The sequence below is a fragment of the Tasmannia lanceolata genome, unplaced genomic scaffold, assembly GCF_043159265.1.
Source record: "Tasmannia lanceolata isolate RefF3 unplaced genomic scaffold, GAP_Taslan_0.1 ptg000109l, whole genome shotgun sequence".
NCBI classification, from domain to species: domain Eukaryota; kingdom Viridiplantae; phylum Streptophyta; class Magnoliopsida; order Canellales; family Winteraceae; genus Tasmannia; species Tasmannia lanceolata.
This window is the reverse complement of record NW_027518786.1, coordinates 100,665-121,168: the sequence shown is the minus strand read 5'-3', so window position 1 is coordinate 121,168 and position 20,504 is coordinate 100,665. Positions and strand designations below refer to the sequence as shown.

At 38.3% G+C, this 20,504-nt stretch overlaps 1 protein-coding gene across 4 annotated transcripts in view; it reads right to left on the bottom strand.

Moving 5' to 3' along the window:
* Positions 1-12,791, bottom strand: part of LOC143865793 (guanylate kinase 2, chloroplastic/mitochondrial-like) — a 37,036-nt gene extending 24,245 nt beyond the window's left edge. For 3 of the 4 annotated variants that reach the window (XM_077375897.1, XM_077375896.1, XM_077375898.1), the window contains exons 1-2: positions 12,438-12,791; positions 817-948 (exon numbers count right to left, since the gene is read on the bottom strand). In XM_077375897.1, the coding sequence (XP_077232012.1) occupies positions 817-948; positions 12,438-12,698 (393 nt within the window). In that variant the 5' untranslated portion in view covers positions 12,699-12,791. The remainder of the gene's footprint in view (positions 1-816; positions 949-12,437) is intronic. The other variant, XM_077375895.1, reaches the window with a different exon arrangement.
* Positions 12,792-20,504: the final 7,713 nt, after the last annotated feature.

Below are 20,504 nucleotides of genomic sequence, written 5' to 3'. Positions count from 1 at the left end.
ATGATTACTTTGGCAACCACACTATACTGGCACAACAAACCATCAAAAATCATTTCAATCAAATTTCTGATGAGGTTAAGAAAGGTTTTATGGGCATAATGCAGAGCTTGAGGAAACACTTTACAGTAAGGAATTTTTAAATTAAAATGATATAGTCATCTATTACTTTAGTCATTTAGATCAAATACTTGTAATTGAGCCAGAATCGGCTTTTGAATTATTCAGTTTCACTCGACCAACACTCATTTATTCCTACAAAACCGGTCATGCCAATTTTTTTAAAATCTGGGTTTGGGATCGTTACTTTAAGGCAGAATTTCAATTGCAACAATTAAAAGGGTGGCCCACTGCACAAGGCTCCCGCCATTGCGGGGTTTGGGGAGGGCTAGATGTACGAAGCCTTACCCCTGCTTTGCAGAAAGGCTGTCTCCGTCACTCGAACCCGTGACCACCAGGTCACAATGGAGCAACCTTAGCACATATGGTAGAACTTTAACACTGAAAAATAAAATTTAGGGTCGTTGCAAAACAAACATATTGAGCAAATATAAATGTAAACTATCACTACTTGAAACCATTAAAAAACTCAGCAAGTTGGTTAGCATTGAGGAATACCATAAATACCAATCTTGATGCATGTGAGATGCATAAATAGGTAGCTTGCAGTTAAGTACAGTCTACATGCAAAACGAACCACAGAGAAAACAAAGTTTCAAGTCCAAAAGGATTTTTAAATTTCAACCACCAAAAAGATAAATGCCCAAACATTCAAGAACAATAACGGCTGAAAAAACAAAATGCATAGAGAAGTAATACCTTGATGACAGCATCTTTGCCCACACCGCTAGGTCCACTGATGACAATGATTTGAGGGTTTGGAGGAGGTGAGAAGGGCTCTGGACTAAATGATGACCCTAATGCTGCCTCAAGCCCTCTTAACAGTTCAGCCTACCAGGAGAGCCCATGTGAGTTCAATTCATGAATTGAGGATCCAAAAAGTTCTGAAGTGTACAAAGTGAATAACAAGAACCATTCAAAAAAAAGTGAATAACAAAATAGTATAAAATTGTCAACTTGTTTGACAAATTCAAAAAATCTGTGGAACATTGTAGAATTTTTCTGAAAAACTCACCTGCATGTTCGGTAGAGTTTGTCATTGTGCTTAAGTCTCACTTTGTAAGTTATACAAAACTAAAACTCTGTAGAAAGGAAATAGTACATAATTTTTTTATTAAGATGTTGAACTTGTACAACTCAACTCAACTCAACTAAGCCTTTGTCCCAAACTAGTTGGAGTCGGCTAAGATGTTGAACTTGTACTGAATAATAAATTTTGAAATTTGTACCAGATTCTGCGAATCTTTATTTTTCGATGTTTTTATGAATTCTTTATTTGTAATGAATATTTGCTTGGAGTGAAATTTTTCCGTAGCCTTTCTATATTATTACTATTATTTTTAATTGCAATCAAAATATTTTAAATTGATTTTCTGTTATTTTGCTACTTGACATTTTATAACTTGAGAACAGATAATATTCTTGCTACCTTAATTTTTTGCTGAATATAAAATATCTGCGAATTTGATGTTTCTTTGTAGTCAAGAATCAATTCAAATACGATTGGTAATCTTTACAGTGGGAACCTTAGTTATTAATTCCGTTCCGTTCCGTTCCGGCCAAAACGGACCGGAATTCCGGTTCCCGACCAGATTCCGGAACGAAATGGTATATTTTCCGTTTCAGTCCAGATTCCGGTCGGTTCCAGTCGTTCCAGCCGGAATTCAGGCGGAAACCGGAACTCCGGTCGAAATGGGCAGAATGCCCTGTTCCGGCCGGAACGGTCTGGAAAGGCGTAAAATTTTCAAAAAAAATCAAAAATATTACTAAAATGCCATTAAGGCCGTTGGAGAGTGTATTTTACAAATTTGCCCTCGTTTTATGACCTTTTTATAGTTGTTGGGAGGGCATTTTTGTCTTTTTCCAAAAAAAATCCAAAAAATTACAGAAATTCATTTATGGCTGTTGGGGAGTGTAGTTTACACATTTGCCCTCATTTTGTGACCGTTTTATAGTTGTTAGGAGGGCATTTTTCATCTTTTTGCAAAAAAAATTGAAAAAAAAATTACAAAATTACAAAAATGCCATTATAGCTGTTGGGGACTTTTTTTACACTTCTACCCTCATTTTATGACCGTTTTATAGCTGTTGGGAGGGCATTTTGCATCATTTTTCACCCAAAAAGCTATAAATAGCCCTCTAGCCATTGTTTTTTCACAACTCATTTCCTCTACAAATCTTCTCCTACAACTACAACTCTTTTATCTCCTACACTACATACAACTACATCTACTTCTCCTACAATTACAAAGATCATCTCAAAGGCTTTTATTATTCCAATTCCAACCAATTCCACTACAAGCTCAAGAAGATCAAAAATGCCATTATAGCTGTTGGGGACTTTTTTTACACTTCTACCCTCGTTTTATGACCTTTTTATAGCTGTTGGGAGGGCATTTTGCATCTTTAATCAACTAATACCTAATGAACTTACGCAGGACACCATCACCAGTCAGATTGAGAACTATCAGGAGTCCACGGGCATGTTTGCAATGAAGATGGCAATCCGCAACCTAGGCAGATTGGGACTAGGTATATTGGTTTGTTCATTTAATTAAGTATATTTTATTTAAAATTTTCACAAGTAAATGCTTAACTATTATTGTTTACTTTACAGTTCCATAGTGGAACCAGTTTGGAAATGACGTCCCGGACTTACAGAGTTTCGCCGTCAGAATTCTCAGCCAAACCTGTAGTGCTACAGGATGTGAAAGGAACTGGAGCACTTTCGAGCACATCCACTCAGCAAAAAGAAACAGGTTGGAGCACTAGAGGTTGAATGACTTGGTATTTGTCCATTACAACCTCAAGTTTCGAGAAAGGTATGCTACTTAATTGAATTGGAATTAATTTTCTCATATTTCATCACGTGCCTTTAAATTTTAAGTATTACTTACTAATTTATGTTGGACATTCTTTTCAGGGACTTAAACATAAGATCTTCTACCCCTAGCGACCCACTGAGTATAGATCACCTAGATGTTATGATGGATTGAGTTGCGGAAGATGAAGATGTCATTCCGACACCAGACGACATTGGATGGTAAAATATTGAAGCGCTTTCTAGAGTTGATGCGGCCGACGACGAGGACGAGGACGCAAACCTTGAGGACACTCCTCCAAGAGGTGGTGGTGACGGCGATGATGAGGGCTACCAGTCGGTTGAGTTGAGTATGATGATCCTCAACCAGATTCACCACCATTTTGATTTAGATTTAGCGATGATATGAGATGTGATTGGCACTATGTATTTGGCTTTTATTCTTCTATGTTCTACTTTTTTATGTCTTAGTTGTATTAAACTTTGGTTTTTAAGTAATAAAGATGTCTTTTAGTTCATTTAACTGTTTCTTATATTTTTCTAACAATTTCTAATTTTTTGGGATTTTTTTCATATTTTTAACTATTTTTTTCGACCGGAACGGAAAGTTTCGACTAGAACGCCGAACGAAACGGCCGAAACACCTGAACGGAATGCTTCAGGTGGGAATTCCAAAACGGAACGGCGACCGGAACGGAATTTATAACTAAGGTGGGAACATAAATAAAATAAATTTCCAATTCTAAAATCGGATTTAACAGTTTAGTATTTAGTATATGTAATGGCAATTAGTTGAGATTTACTACCATATATACACATAATTGAATACTTCAGTAGACTATCTTGTAAACAATCCCATAACAATGTTATCTCTTAACTTGTCCGAAGTGAAAAATTGCAAGCAAAATGATGTAAACTTTTAATGGTGAATAAATCTGTGAATTTGCCGCAGGTGAGTTCCAATATGATTAAGGTTATCAATAGCTTAGCAATGGAGATATTTATTTCAAAATGCCCTTACAAGTGTTTAAACTTTAAACGGGTGTGGCTTCAGACTCCAAACAAAAACTCTTTTTCCTAATAGGTAAGCAGGGGTTAGAAAAGACCCCTACCAGTGTATTAATATAAAAAGATATTACAATCAAGAGCACAAAGCACCACCCCTATCCCTACAGACCATAACTAAAAGGAAGATGTGTGTGTGTGTGTGTGTGTGGGGGGTGGGGTGGGGGGGGGGGGGGGGGGGGAGGGGGAGACAAATGGGTTCCCAATGATCCAATATATGTTGTGGATGCAGCTCAAAACTCAATGGGTGTGTGCTGAGCTACATAGTGGGTGTAAGCCCAAGGGTTAATCATTCACCTTACCTTCTTGTTTTGATGCTAGCAAAGTAAATTGATTAGCATTTATGAACTGATGTGTTGCTTTGTGGTGTTGTGTTGTATACAGGATTTTCATGTTATAATCGCCATTACACAACTCTTCACAACACATGACTTGTGGATCAAGGATCAAAGGAACCAAGAGCTTGTACCTACGTTGGAGTCATCCTCATTTTAAGATGCTCAAGTAAAGTAGCTCAACATGAAGATCCCACAAGTTCCTAAGCAAGTGTCAAGAAAGAGCTTGGAGTTGAACATGCCATGGTGACACCTCATGTACCTCAACATGCATTGAAGATTGGAGGACAAGTCACTAGAGCCAAGACAAGGACAAGATGTTCACTCAAGCCGAAGAAGTCCAAGAAAGTGCAAAGGAGCCAAGACATTCCAAGAAGACTCAAGGTTCTTATTTTTAGAATGTATTTGGAGTCCTCTTGATTTTATGTTTAAATGCACTTTCAAAAGGTTTTCAAATGGTTTTCATACTTAACGTTTTACATCTTTGAAAACCATATACACACCCTAAAATGTGTTTTGAAAACCTTGGACTTAAGCCCAAAGACCATAGCCCAAAAGCCCCTGGATTTTAAATTTAAAAATGGAATTTCACTCAGGGCCGGTCCACCGGGCTAGTCCGGGCGACCGCGGGATGGAACCTGGAAATCCAGGCCATCTCGAATGTTATCGGGCCAGTCGACCGGGTCAATCCGGGCGATCGCGGATGCGCTTCTGTTTCTACAGAAGCAATCCAATTTGGTCTAGGGCGGGTGACCGCCGTGGGTCGGTCGACCGGGATAGGTTTTATGAGCCAAATTTTTGAGAAAGCAATTAGCCCTCGCCGGGCGACCGCCATGTGGCCGGTCGACCACGACGGTAAGAAATTTGAAAATAGAATAGGGCGCCCGATAGGGGTGGGCGACCGTCGTAGCCTGGTCGATCGCCGCAGTCGAGCAAAGTAGCCGTTGGGCGTTTTCTGCTTGGCTTTTTCAATCCATTTATTTACAGTTTTACCCCAAACGGTCATATTTTCAAATACACTATATATACATAATTAAAACCTATCTCTACAAGCTTTGAATATTTGAGAAAAATTAAATCCCATTTCTCTTTGAGCTTCAACATTTTTATTTCAAAAGCTAAAAACTTCTTTGATCTTCTATTTCTACATGTTATCAAGAGGCACTCCATAGGGCTTTTCTTTTGCTATTTCTTGGGAGTGATTGTGAGCTATTAATGTTGTAATCCGCCTATTAAGAGGCATTGAGAGTTTTTCATTTTCTTTGTTCTTCGTTGAGGGTCTTCTCTTCGGCCCGGTAAGAATTGTGAAGAAGAGGGTCTTCTCTTCGGCCCGTGAACAAAGGTAAAGACGAGGGTCTCATCTTCGGCCCAAGAAAGGTGAAGACGGCATATGAGGGTTTGTCCCCTCGCCGAAGGCTTCGTGCAGATGGGCTTCGCTTTGGCCCTTGAGAATGGAAAAGCTTATTGTAATGGCTTCGTGCAGATGGGCTTCGCTTTGGCCCTTGAGAATGGAAAAGCTTATTGTAATAGCTTCGAGATTAGGCTTGAAATCTCACCATAGTGGAGTACCCAAGAAGCCAAACTTGGAAGAGTGGAGTAGGTCAAGTTGTGACCGAACCACTATAAATCTTGGTGCCCTCATTGTGGTGTGCCTTGTGTCCTCTATCTCTTTCCTTCTCTCTCTTGCACGTGTGGTGATTGGTAATCTCTAACCTTACTTATGCTTATGTTTTAATTGAACAAGGGTTAGTAAATGCACTTGAGTTAAATGTTATAAACCCTAATTGCATTATGATATCCATTTGAACAAGGGTTAGTAAATGTGCATGATTAGAATATCTAAACCTTAGCTTCTATTGATAAATCTTTTTGAACAAGGGTTAGATTAATTAGGGGTTAATTAGAAGATTATTTTTTTATCTTTCATTAATTAAGTATAAAATTTCTAATTAGCCAATTCACCCCCCTCTTGGATTGTCACATCTGTATTTCAGTGGGCTTGTTTGAGGGGTGCATATTGGCATCTTTGGACTTTGGGCATGTCTTTGGTAAGGAGCACGGGGTTATTTCTTCTTTGGAACTTCTGTCATGGCTCACCTTTGGAGTCATTGAGATCCGTCAATAATTTGACTTTTGAGGCATCTTTGATATGAGATCTATCCACTTCTCTCCCCTGGGTTCTCCACTCAAAACCTGATGGGGAAGTCTTCTCCAAAATTTCAGGGTCTTTTTTGTCATGGATTGCCTCTTCTATGGTAGGCTTTCCTTATTCAGTTTTTTCCAGATCCGTAAAACTGTTCCCTAGAGAACATTTCGATGAGAAACTATAGGGCCAAGGGCGAAGGCACATATAGCGTGTGTGTGGTTTGAGGGGAGGGGAGAGGCTGGGGGGGTTCCATCCCCCCTCCCCAACGACATGCAAAATCCCTTTTATTAGAACTTTAGAACTCATTGATCCCCCACGCTATATGTGCCCTACTCTTTCCTCAAAGCATTCAACGTATTTGACATAAAAAGATAAAAAGGACATACTGAATTTGGATTATGCAAAAAATTCTAGGATTTGTGGACACGAACAGGGAGTGTCGGACACGGCAAACCCCCAAAATTTAGAAATGGGGACACAGCTAAAATACAAAGTATATATAATCATGATTGTAGATACGGATTTGTGGGTCACGTTTCGACACGGATATGAGTTGTCTGGCATATGAACATCTAAAAATCTAGAAATAGTGACACGTACATACATATATATTACTTATTAGAATCATAATTTGTAACAATATAAATATGGTATTCATTTAACAAACTAAAAGTGTCCAAAGGAGTGTCGACACGTGTGGACACGCGTGTCGTGTCGGACACAGCAGGACAGTGTCGGCAATAAATTCAAAGTGTCGGCAAAAATTACTGTTAACTTACCAACTTCTCTAAAAGCTTAAGCTGTTGGAGAAAGGCGTTATTTATCTTTTATACTTTAACACTCCCCCACACGTGTGGCCCACTTGGCAAACACGTGGCACATGTGGTCCCACTTTGGGCCGACCATCGCATGTGGATTTTTGCTATCCGGGAGGTTTGAACTCGAGACCTTTGGCTCTGATACCATGTTAACTTACCAACTTCTCTAAAGGCTTAAGCTGTTGGAGAAAGGCGTTATTTATCTTTTATACTTTAACAATTACGTTAACCAAAATGCACTCTGTCGGGACTTGGGAGTAGGCATTATATGGAATATTCCATATATACTATGGAATGATGGCGCCTAAAGAGAGGCTTGTACGTCGAGCAAGTGATGAAGGATTAGCGGATACACTGATGTAAGGGTGAGCATTAATCGGTTAAAACCGAATTAACCAACCGAACCGAATTCAGTCGGTCCATTCGATTCAGCTCCGCAATGGATCGGTTCGGTTTCGGTTTTATAAATTCAGAAATTTGGTTTTCGGTTTCGGTTGTAGAAGAAAAATAAAACGGTTTAACCGAAAACCGAAATTCATTTGGTCAATTTTGAACTTAGCACTTTCACAACAACTGTCGTGGTCAAATAAAATGGTTTTTGGATCCTTTTAAAATCATTTGGCCAATTTTGATAGCGGCACCCAAAGTAGAGTCGTGGGTAACAGTAACACAGCCTCAACCTCTTTTGTTTTGACATGGGTTGGCAATACTATTAAGTGGGAGTGGGGTTTCAAGTGGGGCCTTAAAGTCAAAAGACTTCTCCTACTCCCACGTATCTGTTTGCCTTTTCAAAAAATGAGATACGTGTACATTGCGAAGGCCTTTTAAATAAAATTTGGGTGGGTGCCTTTATCAAATTAAGGAGATTTTTATCCTTATCCTTATCCAATTCGTCTTCAACCTTGCGATAAACTTGGGATAAATCTGGCTTTGAATATCCACGACCGAAACGGTCTCCGGAAAGATAGTGGTGGATGCTTATCAGAATTATCATCCGATACATCCCGGAATAATCCATGGTCCTGTTGGGAGTAAAACCGAACCAAAACCAAAACCGAAAAACCGAAATCTGATGATTTTCAGTGAATTCGGTTTTCGGTTTCGGTTCGGTTCGGTTGCACTCATAATCGGTTCGGTTTCTTTTCCAAAATTGAGGTAACCGAAATTGGTTCGGTTCCTACTATTCGGTCGGTTAGGTTCGGTTTAAACCGAATAACCACCCCTACACTGATGTTCCATGTAGACTTTCTAAGGACCTACTTCGTTGCCGATATTAGAGCTAAAAGTCTCCATAGAATTGGAATTTTCATAGTTGGAAAGATCTTGTGTATAGGCAAGGTTTTAAATTTCAGTTTCGGCCACCACCGAAACTGAAATATTTTGGTTTCGGCTGAAATAATGTAAGAATATGTTAATGATTTCGTTTTTTTTTTTTTTAATTTCGACCGAAATGAATCCTATCAAAAATTTCTCTATTCGCAATAAGAATTTTAAATCTAAATACTAGTGATCCGGCTATCGTCCGACAATAGATACATTGGTTAGACAATAGATACAGCTTATACATCAAGTAACGATATATAGTCGTCTATTAGGGGCTGTTTGGATCCAGGGAAAACATTTTCTCGGAAAAACCCTCAGTAAATTTTCCAATGTTTGGTAGCTTTGGTTACCTTGTTTTACATGGTACATATTTTTTAGAATAAAATGTTTTTCCTTCGATTTTATTAAAAATTACAAACCTACTAGACCATGGATTTTTTATAACTTTTTTCCTTAGATTTTCATTTAATATAATTTAATTTTGCTTCCTCGATAAAAAGTCTAGGGTTCTTTTTGGAAATTTAGCTTTCAGTAAAAACATAAAATGATTAAATGACTTGTTTAACATTAGTGGAGCTTTTGTGTAAATTGGTCCGACAATAGATACAACTTATACGTCAAGTTAGGTATATAGTCGTCTATTAGGGTCATGGTCCCCAATGACCAATGCAGGCAAAGTATTTAGTCCGGCCCCCCAAGTGTAAATTTCTGTCTCCGTCCCTGTAAAGGGCCCTTTTCCGTTATGTTCCCCTTCTGCCCACCCCCACCCCCCCACCCCATGCTTCCCACCCCCACCCCAACCCCCACCCACGCCCCACCCCATCCCGTCTTCTTTGCTTCAATTGAGGGGCCTTCATTCCATTCTCGGTTTCCTTTGGTGTTCTTTCTGATTTTTGTGGCAATTATCTTCTGAGTGGCTAGAAAAAGACTACACGACCTTGGTTTCCCAGTCATAGTCTATCCTTTGGTGAATAATCCTGTCTGCGGTGCGAATTGGGATTGAGTCAGGAAGTTTCATTCCGGTTTCAACTTCCACGCATACCCTAGCGTAGTTTAACCTTGGTGCTTTAGCTGTTTGTGTGTCTAGGTAAAGCAGCTTTCCGATAACATTGGCTAGCTTGCTCAGTCATTTAGGAGTCCAACACTTGAGGTGAAGATGATGCAGGACAATATGTAATTTGGGGAAAATCCTACGACTAACTCCAGGCTCTGATACCAAGTTGATGCAGGAAAATACCTAATTTAGGAAAAATCCTATACTCCTAGTGGGATTAAGACTTTAGGACAATTTAGGACTTACGCGGAAAACTAAAAGAACACTTAACAACTTACCTAGGGCCGAATTAACGCCTAATTAATCTATGAGCAGCAGCAATAATGAGACTTAAATAGCATAATTAATTATAAAGATTATAATTAAACATGAACTAAACCTTATACAAATCAATCAAAGCGATAAGGACTTGTTAGATGAATTGATAATAGAAAGATTAGTTCGAAATTAGGCCTACGCATGCAACCAATTAAAAGAATTAAAAACTAATGTAATTACCAATGAAATAGATGTCACACAAGCATGAAAATAATAATACCCAATGAAGAAAAACCAAAAAAATGTCCAGCAACAGTCCAGTTTTGGGTTGTACGGGTATTTTGGTAATTTGGCAGATCTGGAATTTTAGTTTAATACTGCTGTCCAAATCTTAGGTTAAGGTTTAGAAGGTAAAAGACAGGTTAATCTAGGGTTTAGGCTAGGGTTCATTAAAACTAATTTTAGGGCTTGAAAATGGGTGAAAATTGCAATAAGGCTAAAAAGGGGTTTAAAGTTAGGGTTCTTGGGTGTTTAGGCTGAGGTTTAATCATAAAAATAATCCCTCAAAATCTCATAACAAGATCTTGGAGAACAAGGGAGATTTATGGATTTTGGGTTTTCTAGTTTTAGGGTTCAAGAACAAAGAAAATATAAAATCTGATTTACTAACCTTGTTTGTGTTGATTTGATTGAAGAAATAGAGGATAATAGATGAGAGGAGAGGAAAGAAGAATGGCTCCAAGCCACCAAGAGGAGAAGAGAAGAAGAAGTCCAAGCCACAATAGCTCTCACAAAAAATTCTCAATTATATTCAATATTCCAAAGTCTCTTATATTGCTTTCATAAAATGTATTTATAAGAAAAGAAACCCTAGAAGATAATCTAAAGTTAAAAACAAATCTCAACCATTCATCTAATCTAAAGCAAAGCTAAATAAAGATAAAAACTTACCTAAAATAGTAATTCCGTAATAGACCTATACCACTTCCTAAAAACACTCCTTCCCACGATTCTTTCTTCGCTTGTAAACTTTGAATCCTCCTCCTTCGTTGATGTCCCCATCAGAAGACTTTCGAAGACGAATCCAGACTGGAACTATCGAGAGCTTTAATCTTTCCATGAAGATATTGGATGTCCATCTTCTGAGAATGAGGGCTCTATCACCATAAATATGGTTGTTACTTTCTAGGATCTGTGTACAGTCCTCTGGATTTCGCAAAATTGAAGAGAAAGAAGCCTCCTTCAATAGCGTAGATCTGGAAAACGCCTTTAAGCCTCTATTTACGGGAGAGGGATTCTTTTAGGGAGATATAATAAGGTCTTCTTCCCAAAAAGTACACAAAAAGGTTGTTAGCCCATTTGTTTTCGGCTTCTCTGACTCTTCCTCTTCAAAGGATACAATTTTATTTCCTTCTTCATCTTCAGAGGGGGGCAAGAATTCAGCTGGACTTTGGGTACTTGGCTTGTGGGGACAGCGAACAGCGAGCTCCAAATTCGTGGCAGGCTTTCCTTCTCTGTATGTTCTTCTCTTTCCTTCTCAGGAGTTCTGTCAGTGAAGGAACCTTCTCCATTTGTTGGGACACGAGCAGGAGTTTTGGGAGTAACTTCCTCTGCCTCTAAGTTTGTACACAAGTTCATACAAAAGTTCGTACGAAGTTCGCAAACAAGTTCGCACACAAGTTCGTGCACAAGTCCGCACGACGTTGGTACACAAGTTCATACAAAAGTTTGTACGAAGTTAGAACTAGTGTACGAACTTGTGTACAAACTTGTGCGTGAACTTGGAGTTTTGGATAAATGAATATGTGACTGTGCTGGTAGGCAAGAATGAGAGAGATGATAAACAGAATGAAACAAAAATTAGAACATGAAACAGAACAGCAAATAACCTAACAGTAAGTTAGACGCTAGTTACTGTGATCTGTGATCTACAACTGACTCTAAGATCTCTTTGCCTCCTCCAATCCCATCACACCTCCACTGAGATTGGTCAAGAGATCCATCCACTTCGCCTCACATTTCTTAACAACACGGATCACCCCGTGACGGTGGTGCATCTTAGCACGCATTTGGACACGGATGAGCTTCAAGCATTCGTTCAAAGCTCTGCAAATGCCGGTTTTTCCCCCTTTCTCGGAGATTTGATGAACGGATTTGGGAATAACCAGATGGATATGATGAAGATGAAAAGAAGTCTCTAAGGTTCGCCATCTAAAATTGTCACATCTTTCTTCGGTCTTTGTTTTAAACAAAAAAAACTCTTTACAACCTAAGCTATTTTACTTTCTTCCATTTTCAACTTTAAAAAATAAAATTAGGTCTCAAATTTATTCCCGTTTACTAAACAATTTATAGCCGCTTAACAAACTAAGAATTGAGTAAACCACGAAGAATCAAGACAATAGATCACTCCCAAAAAAAAAAGCTCAAGAAAGTGTAAAACCCTTATAAACAAGAAAAAGAATATTAAATGGGAATTACAGGGGGAAGTTGAGCTGACCTTATCTGCATTGTGAGGGAGCAAGAGAATGTGGTGAGATTTATTGGAATCGCCTTGTTTTAATGGGAAAGCCGAAGCCATAAAAGAGGATCCAAAACTTTTCCGCCAATTTGGACCCGAAAATCTCACGGGAATTGCGAGATTGTGGGAGATTAGTCTGGGGAAGGGAAAGGGAAGATGTGTGGTAGAAAAAGAAGTGAAGATCCTTCGGAAAAACATGGAGGATGAGGAGGTCTGACGAATCAGAAGAACCCTTCCCATATTTTTGCCATTAAAGCACCCGCTCTTGGAGCAGCTCTCACCTCACCTCAGAAAGAACTCAAGAAGAGAGGATGTGAAATTACTCAAGAATCCTCAGGACACAAACTTACCTTTCATATGCGTTTGGTTCGCCGGAATCGGAATCGGAATCGGAATCAGGAATCGGTATCTGAAATGGTGGTATTGTTTTTTCTCTGAATCAGAGAAAAAACGGTGTTAGCTTTTTATCAATTTTTACTTCCAAGTCCAATATTAGGTTATAAGACCTCATCCCTCTCAAGCGTTCAAAAGAAAGCTATCTTTTTCCTCTCCTCTTTTCTTGTGCTCTGTTCTTTTACTTTCTTTTCCCCTAGTTTTCCGTGGAAATATGAGTTTTTTTCCGCGGAAACCTTGCTTTTGGGTGTTCTTTAACTTTCCCTGGAAAGTTTTTAATCTTACGTGTAAAATAGGAAAAAATACGTGGAAAAACACTTTCCTCGACTTTACTCGAGCCTCATTTCCGAGCCCTAATATCGGAAAGTCATCTTTCCCCTCGAGTTTGCCCGATACAACGTCTTCACTCGCTAGGGTTTTGAGGGGAAAAAAAGCGACGTCTTCTTCTGAACCTTCATCGTCGTCCCCCCCCTCTCAACCTTCATCGTCTCCACGGCTCCAGCATTCATCGTCTCCACCAACATGTACTCTCTCTCTCTCTCTCTCACTTTTTTCCACTGTTTCTCGTTATTTCAAAAAGGTCTTGAAAACTATTCTTAGCTTGAAATATGAGTGAGATACCAGAAGTCATTCACACTAATCTAAGATTCTGGCCTTATTTCAAGGTAACAATAGTTCAAGATATGTCATGGGAAACAACTATGTTCAAGATACTGACTGATATATTTTAACGTGTCTATGCTAGGATTGCATTGGTGCAATAGACGGAACTCATATTCCTGCTAAAGTGAGAGCCGAATATAAACCTCGGTTTAATAATCGAAAATGTTATCCTTCTCAAAATGTATTGGCAGTCTGTGACTTCGATTTAAAATTCAATTACATTTTGGCTGGGTGGGAAGGATCGGCATCCGACTCAAGGATATTCGGAAATGCAACATCACGACCTAATGGGCTTCCTTGCCTTCCGTGTATCATTTACCTTTCCTTCTACTTTATGTCGGTTATGAATTGACAATGGCGATACTGAGACAATACTTTCTTCGTTGTAGGGAAGTTTTATCTTGGCGATGGTGGCTATCCTTTACTTCGTAGTTTTATAACACCGCACCGAGGCATAGCGTATCATTTAAATGAAATAAAGGGTCGAAGACCACGAACACCAGAGGAACTCTTTAATCACAGACATTCATCTTTCCGGAATGTAGTGGAACGTGCATTCAGCGTCCTCAAGAAGCGCTTTAGAATTTTAAACGAGAAACCGATGTACCCATACGAAAAACAGATTGATTTTGTTCTAGCTTGCTGTTGTGTCCACAATTTCATTCGGAGGGAGATGGCAGATGATGATCTTCTTGATGACGTCGATCTAGAGTTACGAGTAGTGGTCCCGCCTGAGGAAGAAGAGCATGTCCCATATGTTCCACTTAGTAGGGCCGATGATGCACGGGAGGGGACTATGATTAGAAATGAATTGACCACGACTATGTGGAATGACTTTCAACATTGATTTATATTTAAGGTGTTTGGTTTTGTTGGTTGTTTATGGCTTGACCTCATATGTATCGCCTTATGGCTTGTTTGTAGCTTGTTTTTAAAAGACAATAAACTCGTATTGTATGGTCTCATATTATGTATGGTCTCATGAGTTTCTCGTTATTGTATGGTCTCATGAGTTTCTCGCTATTGTATAGTCTCATATTTTTAAATAATTGTATCTCATGAGTTTCAATTCATATAGGATGGCCGCAAAGTCACGTGGGTAGGAACCATTACTGGAATACTGAGATGGATAAGGTGTTGGTGGATGCGTTATTGGAACAAGTATCGGAAGGGCATAAGATACCCAATGGCTTTAAAGATGTCACATACACGGCGGCAAGCAGAGCAATGAATAGTTGATATGGGAAAGATATGACGAAAGAGCATATCAAAAATCGAGTGAAGACCCTAAAAAAGAAATGCGTGGCCGTCAACACTATAATAAACACAAGTGGATGTGGTTGGAATGACGTCAACAAGAAGATCGAAGTGACAGAAGATGTCTACAATGCTTGGGTCGCTGTGAGTACAAAGTAATATCTTTGTTTCATTTGTTAATTACTCTGGGTCGTAATATTTATAACTATTTTTCCGAATTTGTTGTAGGTTCACCATGAACATAAGAAATATTTTGCAGAGAAACATGTGTTGATAGATGATTTTCGCCACATTTTTGGCGAAGACTAAGCCACGGGTGGGTGGAGTAGGGATGACGTTGCCCCTAGTCAGGAGATGCAGAGTTCAGCACCGCATATAGATGATTTGGGGGTTGACGATACTCCTAAGACTGAAACAATTCCAGAGTCTCCTATGGTGGGTGAGAGCAATAGGGGAGCTGGGCCTAGAACGTCATCTCCGGTCAGAGATTTTGCAAGAAACGATGAAGGTCAGAGGGGGACGAAGCGTAGTGCAGCAAAATACATGAATTTGATGGAAGGGTTTACTTCAACTTTGGATAAGGTTGCAGATGCAATCAAGGATCTATCGAAGGAACCTTTTGACAATGCCGAGCTTTATGACGCTGTTTTTGGGTTACAGGGATTCAAGGAGGAAATCTTGGCGAGAGCTTATAAGTACCTCAACCATAACCCTACGGAGGTTCATGCTTTTATGAAGTACACCGTGGAAAGGAGGGAGCGCTACTTGTGGAGGAAGATGGAAAACCTTGAATTCTGAGTGGTTGTGGATGTGGATGTGGATGTGGACGTACATAAACATGTGATTGTTGGATGGTTCTGGATGTGGACTTCATTTGGACATGATCTTTTTTTTGGTTGGCTTGTCTGTTCTTTTTGGTGAACATGTTTATATACTATTTTTGTTAGTTGGCTTGGACTTATAGATGTAAGGACTTGGCTTGGTCTTTTTGTTATGCGATATTACGGTCTGCTTCTTATGTGGTATTGTTTTTTATTATACGTTGCAAGCCCCATTCCATGTCGTGTTTGGGGCTTCTTTTTATTTGTTACATACTATTATTGCTTTTGAATCTTTCACTTTGTATGTTATTGTAGAATATGTGAAATCTAGATATCGACAGGACTTTGTTAGCCAGCATGGCAAATCAAATAACATAAGGGAATAGGGTGAGGGATGGATTCAACAATGTGGCATTTACTAATACCATCCTCCATATCAACAATGCTCATAATTTGAACATGGACATATCCCATACTAAGAAAAGGTTCAAAACCTTGAAGAAGAACTACAAGAAAGTGAAGACACTCTTAGAACAATGTTGGTTTTTTTGAGATTCAACAACTAAGAGGGTTTCTATTTCCAATGAACTGGGCACAACACTTGTTACAGTATGTGTGTTTATGTACTATTTTATGTTATGTTTTCGTATGAAATGACGATTCTTACATCTGTACTTCAATATTCTTCCATGCAGGAAAATCCTTAAGTGATGGGTATTTTGACAGGGTGAAATGATTTGTTCGTGGAATCCCCGGTTGTTTTTGGGGATGATTATGCAACTGGGCAGTGGGCTCGTTAAGTAGGATTTATTGGCATACATATGTAGATTTTATGTCAAGTCTATGTTAGTTGCCTGATTTATATCTTAGCAATTCTATCTTGGCAACTCTATATTTGTGACAATTTGATTGGCATTGTTATTGTTCAACTCTATCCTGGCAACTCTATATTTGTGACAATTTTATGTCAAGTCTATGTTGGTTGCCTGTTATATCTTGGCAACTCTATATTTGTGACAATTTGATTGGCATTGTTATTGTTCAACTTCTGTTTGTCATGGTTTTCTTATGTTGATTAACTTCAAAGGGTTGGACCCACTTATTTTAGACTAGATTCTATGTTGGCATCATTCTGCATGTCAATTTGCCACAGTTTCTATTTAACAGGTTTCTATTGAGTTTCCCTGCAACGAAACACATATTTTTGTACTTTCTGTTAGTTTCTGTGAGGTTTCTGTACAACAAAACGCTCATCTGACAGGTTTTCTGTCAGGTTTCTTTTCCTTCACTTTCCTCCTTTCTACCACATCAGTTTCCTTCCCTTCACTTCCCTTTCCTTTCCTTTCCCGATGAGAGAACTGAGCATTAGTTTCCCTGCAAATCAAACCAAGTAACCATCTCTCTCTCTCTCTCTCTCTCCCAACCCTCACTCTGTTTCTGGGTGTGCAAAACCCATATATGGGTCTCTCCCTCCCTCCCTCCCTCCCTCCCTATCTCCCTGTATCTGGGTGATCAAAACCCTCTGTCTCTCTCATTCTGTTTATGGTGTTCAAAACCCACACATGGGTTTCTATGTCCCGGTCTCTCTAACTAATTCGGTTGAAATCCAAATATGGGACTCTGTGTGTGTGTGGGGGGGGGGGTAACAAGTGAAATCAAGGCATTAGAGTAGTTGTGGACTTTCCCCATTTATTTTTTTATTAGCTTCTTATCAAACACTTAATTGAAAGCACTATTTAGAAGTTGCTTCAAATGATCACACATAAAGAGCGTGAGGGATTACAGGCTTACAGCTGAAACCTCTCTCTCTCTCTCTCTCTCTCTCTCTCTCTCTCTCTCTCTCCGATTATGGTTGAAAATTTGATTCCATTCCGGTGTTTGTCTAGACAGTACCAAACACTAGAATGGGAATCATGATTGATTCCCTAGATAAATTCCAACGCTTACACAAAGACTAGAATTGGAATTATTATCCGTTTGCGGGGGGTGGGGGGGGGGATGGAATTGGATTGGAATGTGATACCGATACCGATTCCTGATTGGGCTGATGGTAGCATTTTAGCGCATGAGTCTCTACTTTTGTATGATACGAATTCTCAAGCCTTAAGAAGAAAAATAACAAAGAAAGATGGGTAAAATGCCTAAATTCGAGAGAAGGCGAGACTCTCCTATTTCGGTTCAAAAGAAAGTTCTTTCTCCCGTTCCCGGTCATCAAATGGCTATTATTTAATATTAAAATACCGAAAATCTAGCATACATACCGCAACAAAAGTTATTTAGAAAAGAAAGATAATTATTTAAAAAGATGAGATAAGGGAAAGGGAGGAGAGATTTTCAGGATCCTAACATTGTATCCCTCACAGAAGTTTCCTAAGGGGGATCATATTCGAGAAATACTAGATTCACAGGCGCCCTTGCAAAATAGGGGCAAAGGGCGCCCCCATTGGTCAAATACTATTAAAGATGGTAAATACTCAAAGGCAATCCAGAGTATTTTCCAAGGGCGTACTTTGCCCCTTATTTGCCACTTACGGTAAATACTCTAGGGTAATCCATTAATGGTATTTAACGAATGGGGCCGCCCTTTGCCCCTTATTTTGCAAGGGCGCCTATGAATGTTAGTTTTTTCAAAATTTTGCATGTAAGTTTTTTTTGTTTTTTTCTAAATTTCCTTGTATTTTGTTATTTTTTATTCGTTAGTTGTTAATTTTTACTAAAATTTCCATACGTTTTGTTAGTTTTTACTGAATTTTCCATCCATTTTGTTAGTTTTTACTAAATTGTCCATGTATATTGTTAGTCTTTACTATAATTTGCATGTATTTTATTAGTTTTTTTCATTTTTAAATTTTACTGAATTTTCCACATTTTGTTTGTTGTTACTAAAATTTCCATGCATATTGTTTGCTTTTACTAAATTTTGCATGTATTTTTTGTTAGTTTTTATCATTGTTTTAAATTTCGACCGAAATCCGAAGACCGACACCGAAATCACCCAAAACCGAAACGATCATTTATTTCGGCCGAAATTTCGAAATTTCGGTTTTTCCAAAATTTGACCCAAAAAATCTGTTAATTTAATGTTTCACCGAAATTGAAACCGAAATTTAATATTGAATAAAATATTGAATTTGGGTTTTGTACCAGATTTCGACCTAAATTTCAAAATTTCGGTCGAAATTTTGAAATTTCAGGGTCCGAAACCGGTACCGAAACCGAAATTTTAAACCTTGGTTTTTATATCTAGTTAACTATTTGTAAATTTTCTATGTATTTTGTCAGTTTTTACTTAAGGTTCTTGAATTTTGGTTGGGTTTACTAAAATTTTCATGCATTTTGTTTGCTTTTACTTAATTTTCTTTTAATTTTTTATTTTTTATTCATATCTGATTTGTTATTTTTAAATTTTCTATGCATTTTTTCAGTTTTTACTTAAGTTTCATGAATTTTGGTTGGTTTTACTAAACTTATGCTTTCAGTCAATTTTCCATGTAGGTTTTTATTTGTATTTCAATAGTTTTACACTCTCTTACTAAGGGCACATTTGGGTACCAGGAATTTGTTTTGATGATAAATCGCCAATCTCCCAATTGAGATAAGGGTGAAGTTGCTAAAAATCAGGAAAGGAAATCCAGGAATGGGGTGTCTAGGGCGATGAGATGGGGCTAAAAATCTGGAAATGAAAAACTCTACTCAAAATCCGATTTACCTTTTCATGACGTTTCCTGATTTTTAGTAGCATCTCATCACGAAGGCCACTGTTTTTGGATTTTCGTTTCCATATTTTTAACTAAGTTCACCCTCATCTCCACTTGGAGACTATTGATTTATCATGAAAACAAATTCCTGGCGGCTAGACATGGCCTAAATTTTCATGCATTTTGCTAACACTAAAATTTAGTAAAAAACTAACAATATGCATGGAAATTTTAGTAACAATAAACAAAATGTTTGTGTTTTTAGTGACTAACTCACCAACTACCAAAATCTGATTTTCCTTTTCACGATTTTAGCCGTACCTCATCACAGAAGCCACTATTTCTGGATTTTGTTTCCAGGTTTTTAGCTAACTTCATCCTCATCTCCACTTGGAGACTACCGATTTATCATGAAAATAAATTCCTGGCAGCCAGACATGGCCTAAATTTTCATGCATTTTGTTAACACTGTGGGGCCGTTTGGATACGGGTATTTTTTAATCCATATTTTTAGTTTGAAAATAGTGTAAAAGAGGGTTCGTGAGCTGGCGGTTGTATGCTGTCATGGCAGCGTTTCTTGGATTTTTAGTAAGAAAAAACCAAGTTTTTTTATATTTAAAACCTGGTTTTTTCTTAATTAAAATCCAAGAAACGCTGCCAGGACAGCATACAGCAGCCAGATCACGAACCCTCTTTTACACTGTTTTCAAACTAAAAACCTGCATTCTAAAATCCGCGTATCCAAACAGCCCCTAAATTTTGGTAAAAACTAACAATATGCATGGAAATTTTAGTAACAACAAACAAAATGTGTTTTTTTGAGTGACAAACTACCCAATTGCCAAGAAAAACTCTACTCAAAATCCGATTTACCTTTCCCAATTTTTAGCCAATCCCATTGCAGAAGCCACTGTTTCTGGATTTCGTTGCCAGATTTTTAGCTAACTTCACCGTCATCTCCACTTGGAGACTACTGATTTATCATGAAAACAAATTCCTGGCCGCCAAACATGACCTAAATTTTCATGCATTTTGTTAACACTACATTTTGGAAAAAACTAACAATATGAGTGGAAATTTTAGTAACAAGTACCAGTGTTTTTTTTAATGGCTCTAGTTCAAACACGGGGTTCTTGTTATTCAGTAACAGATTACCTTTTGCATGGGGCCTAAAGAGAAGTGTTGCTAAATGATTGGAGGGAATATTTTTTTTC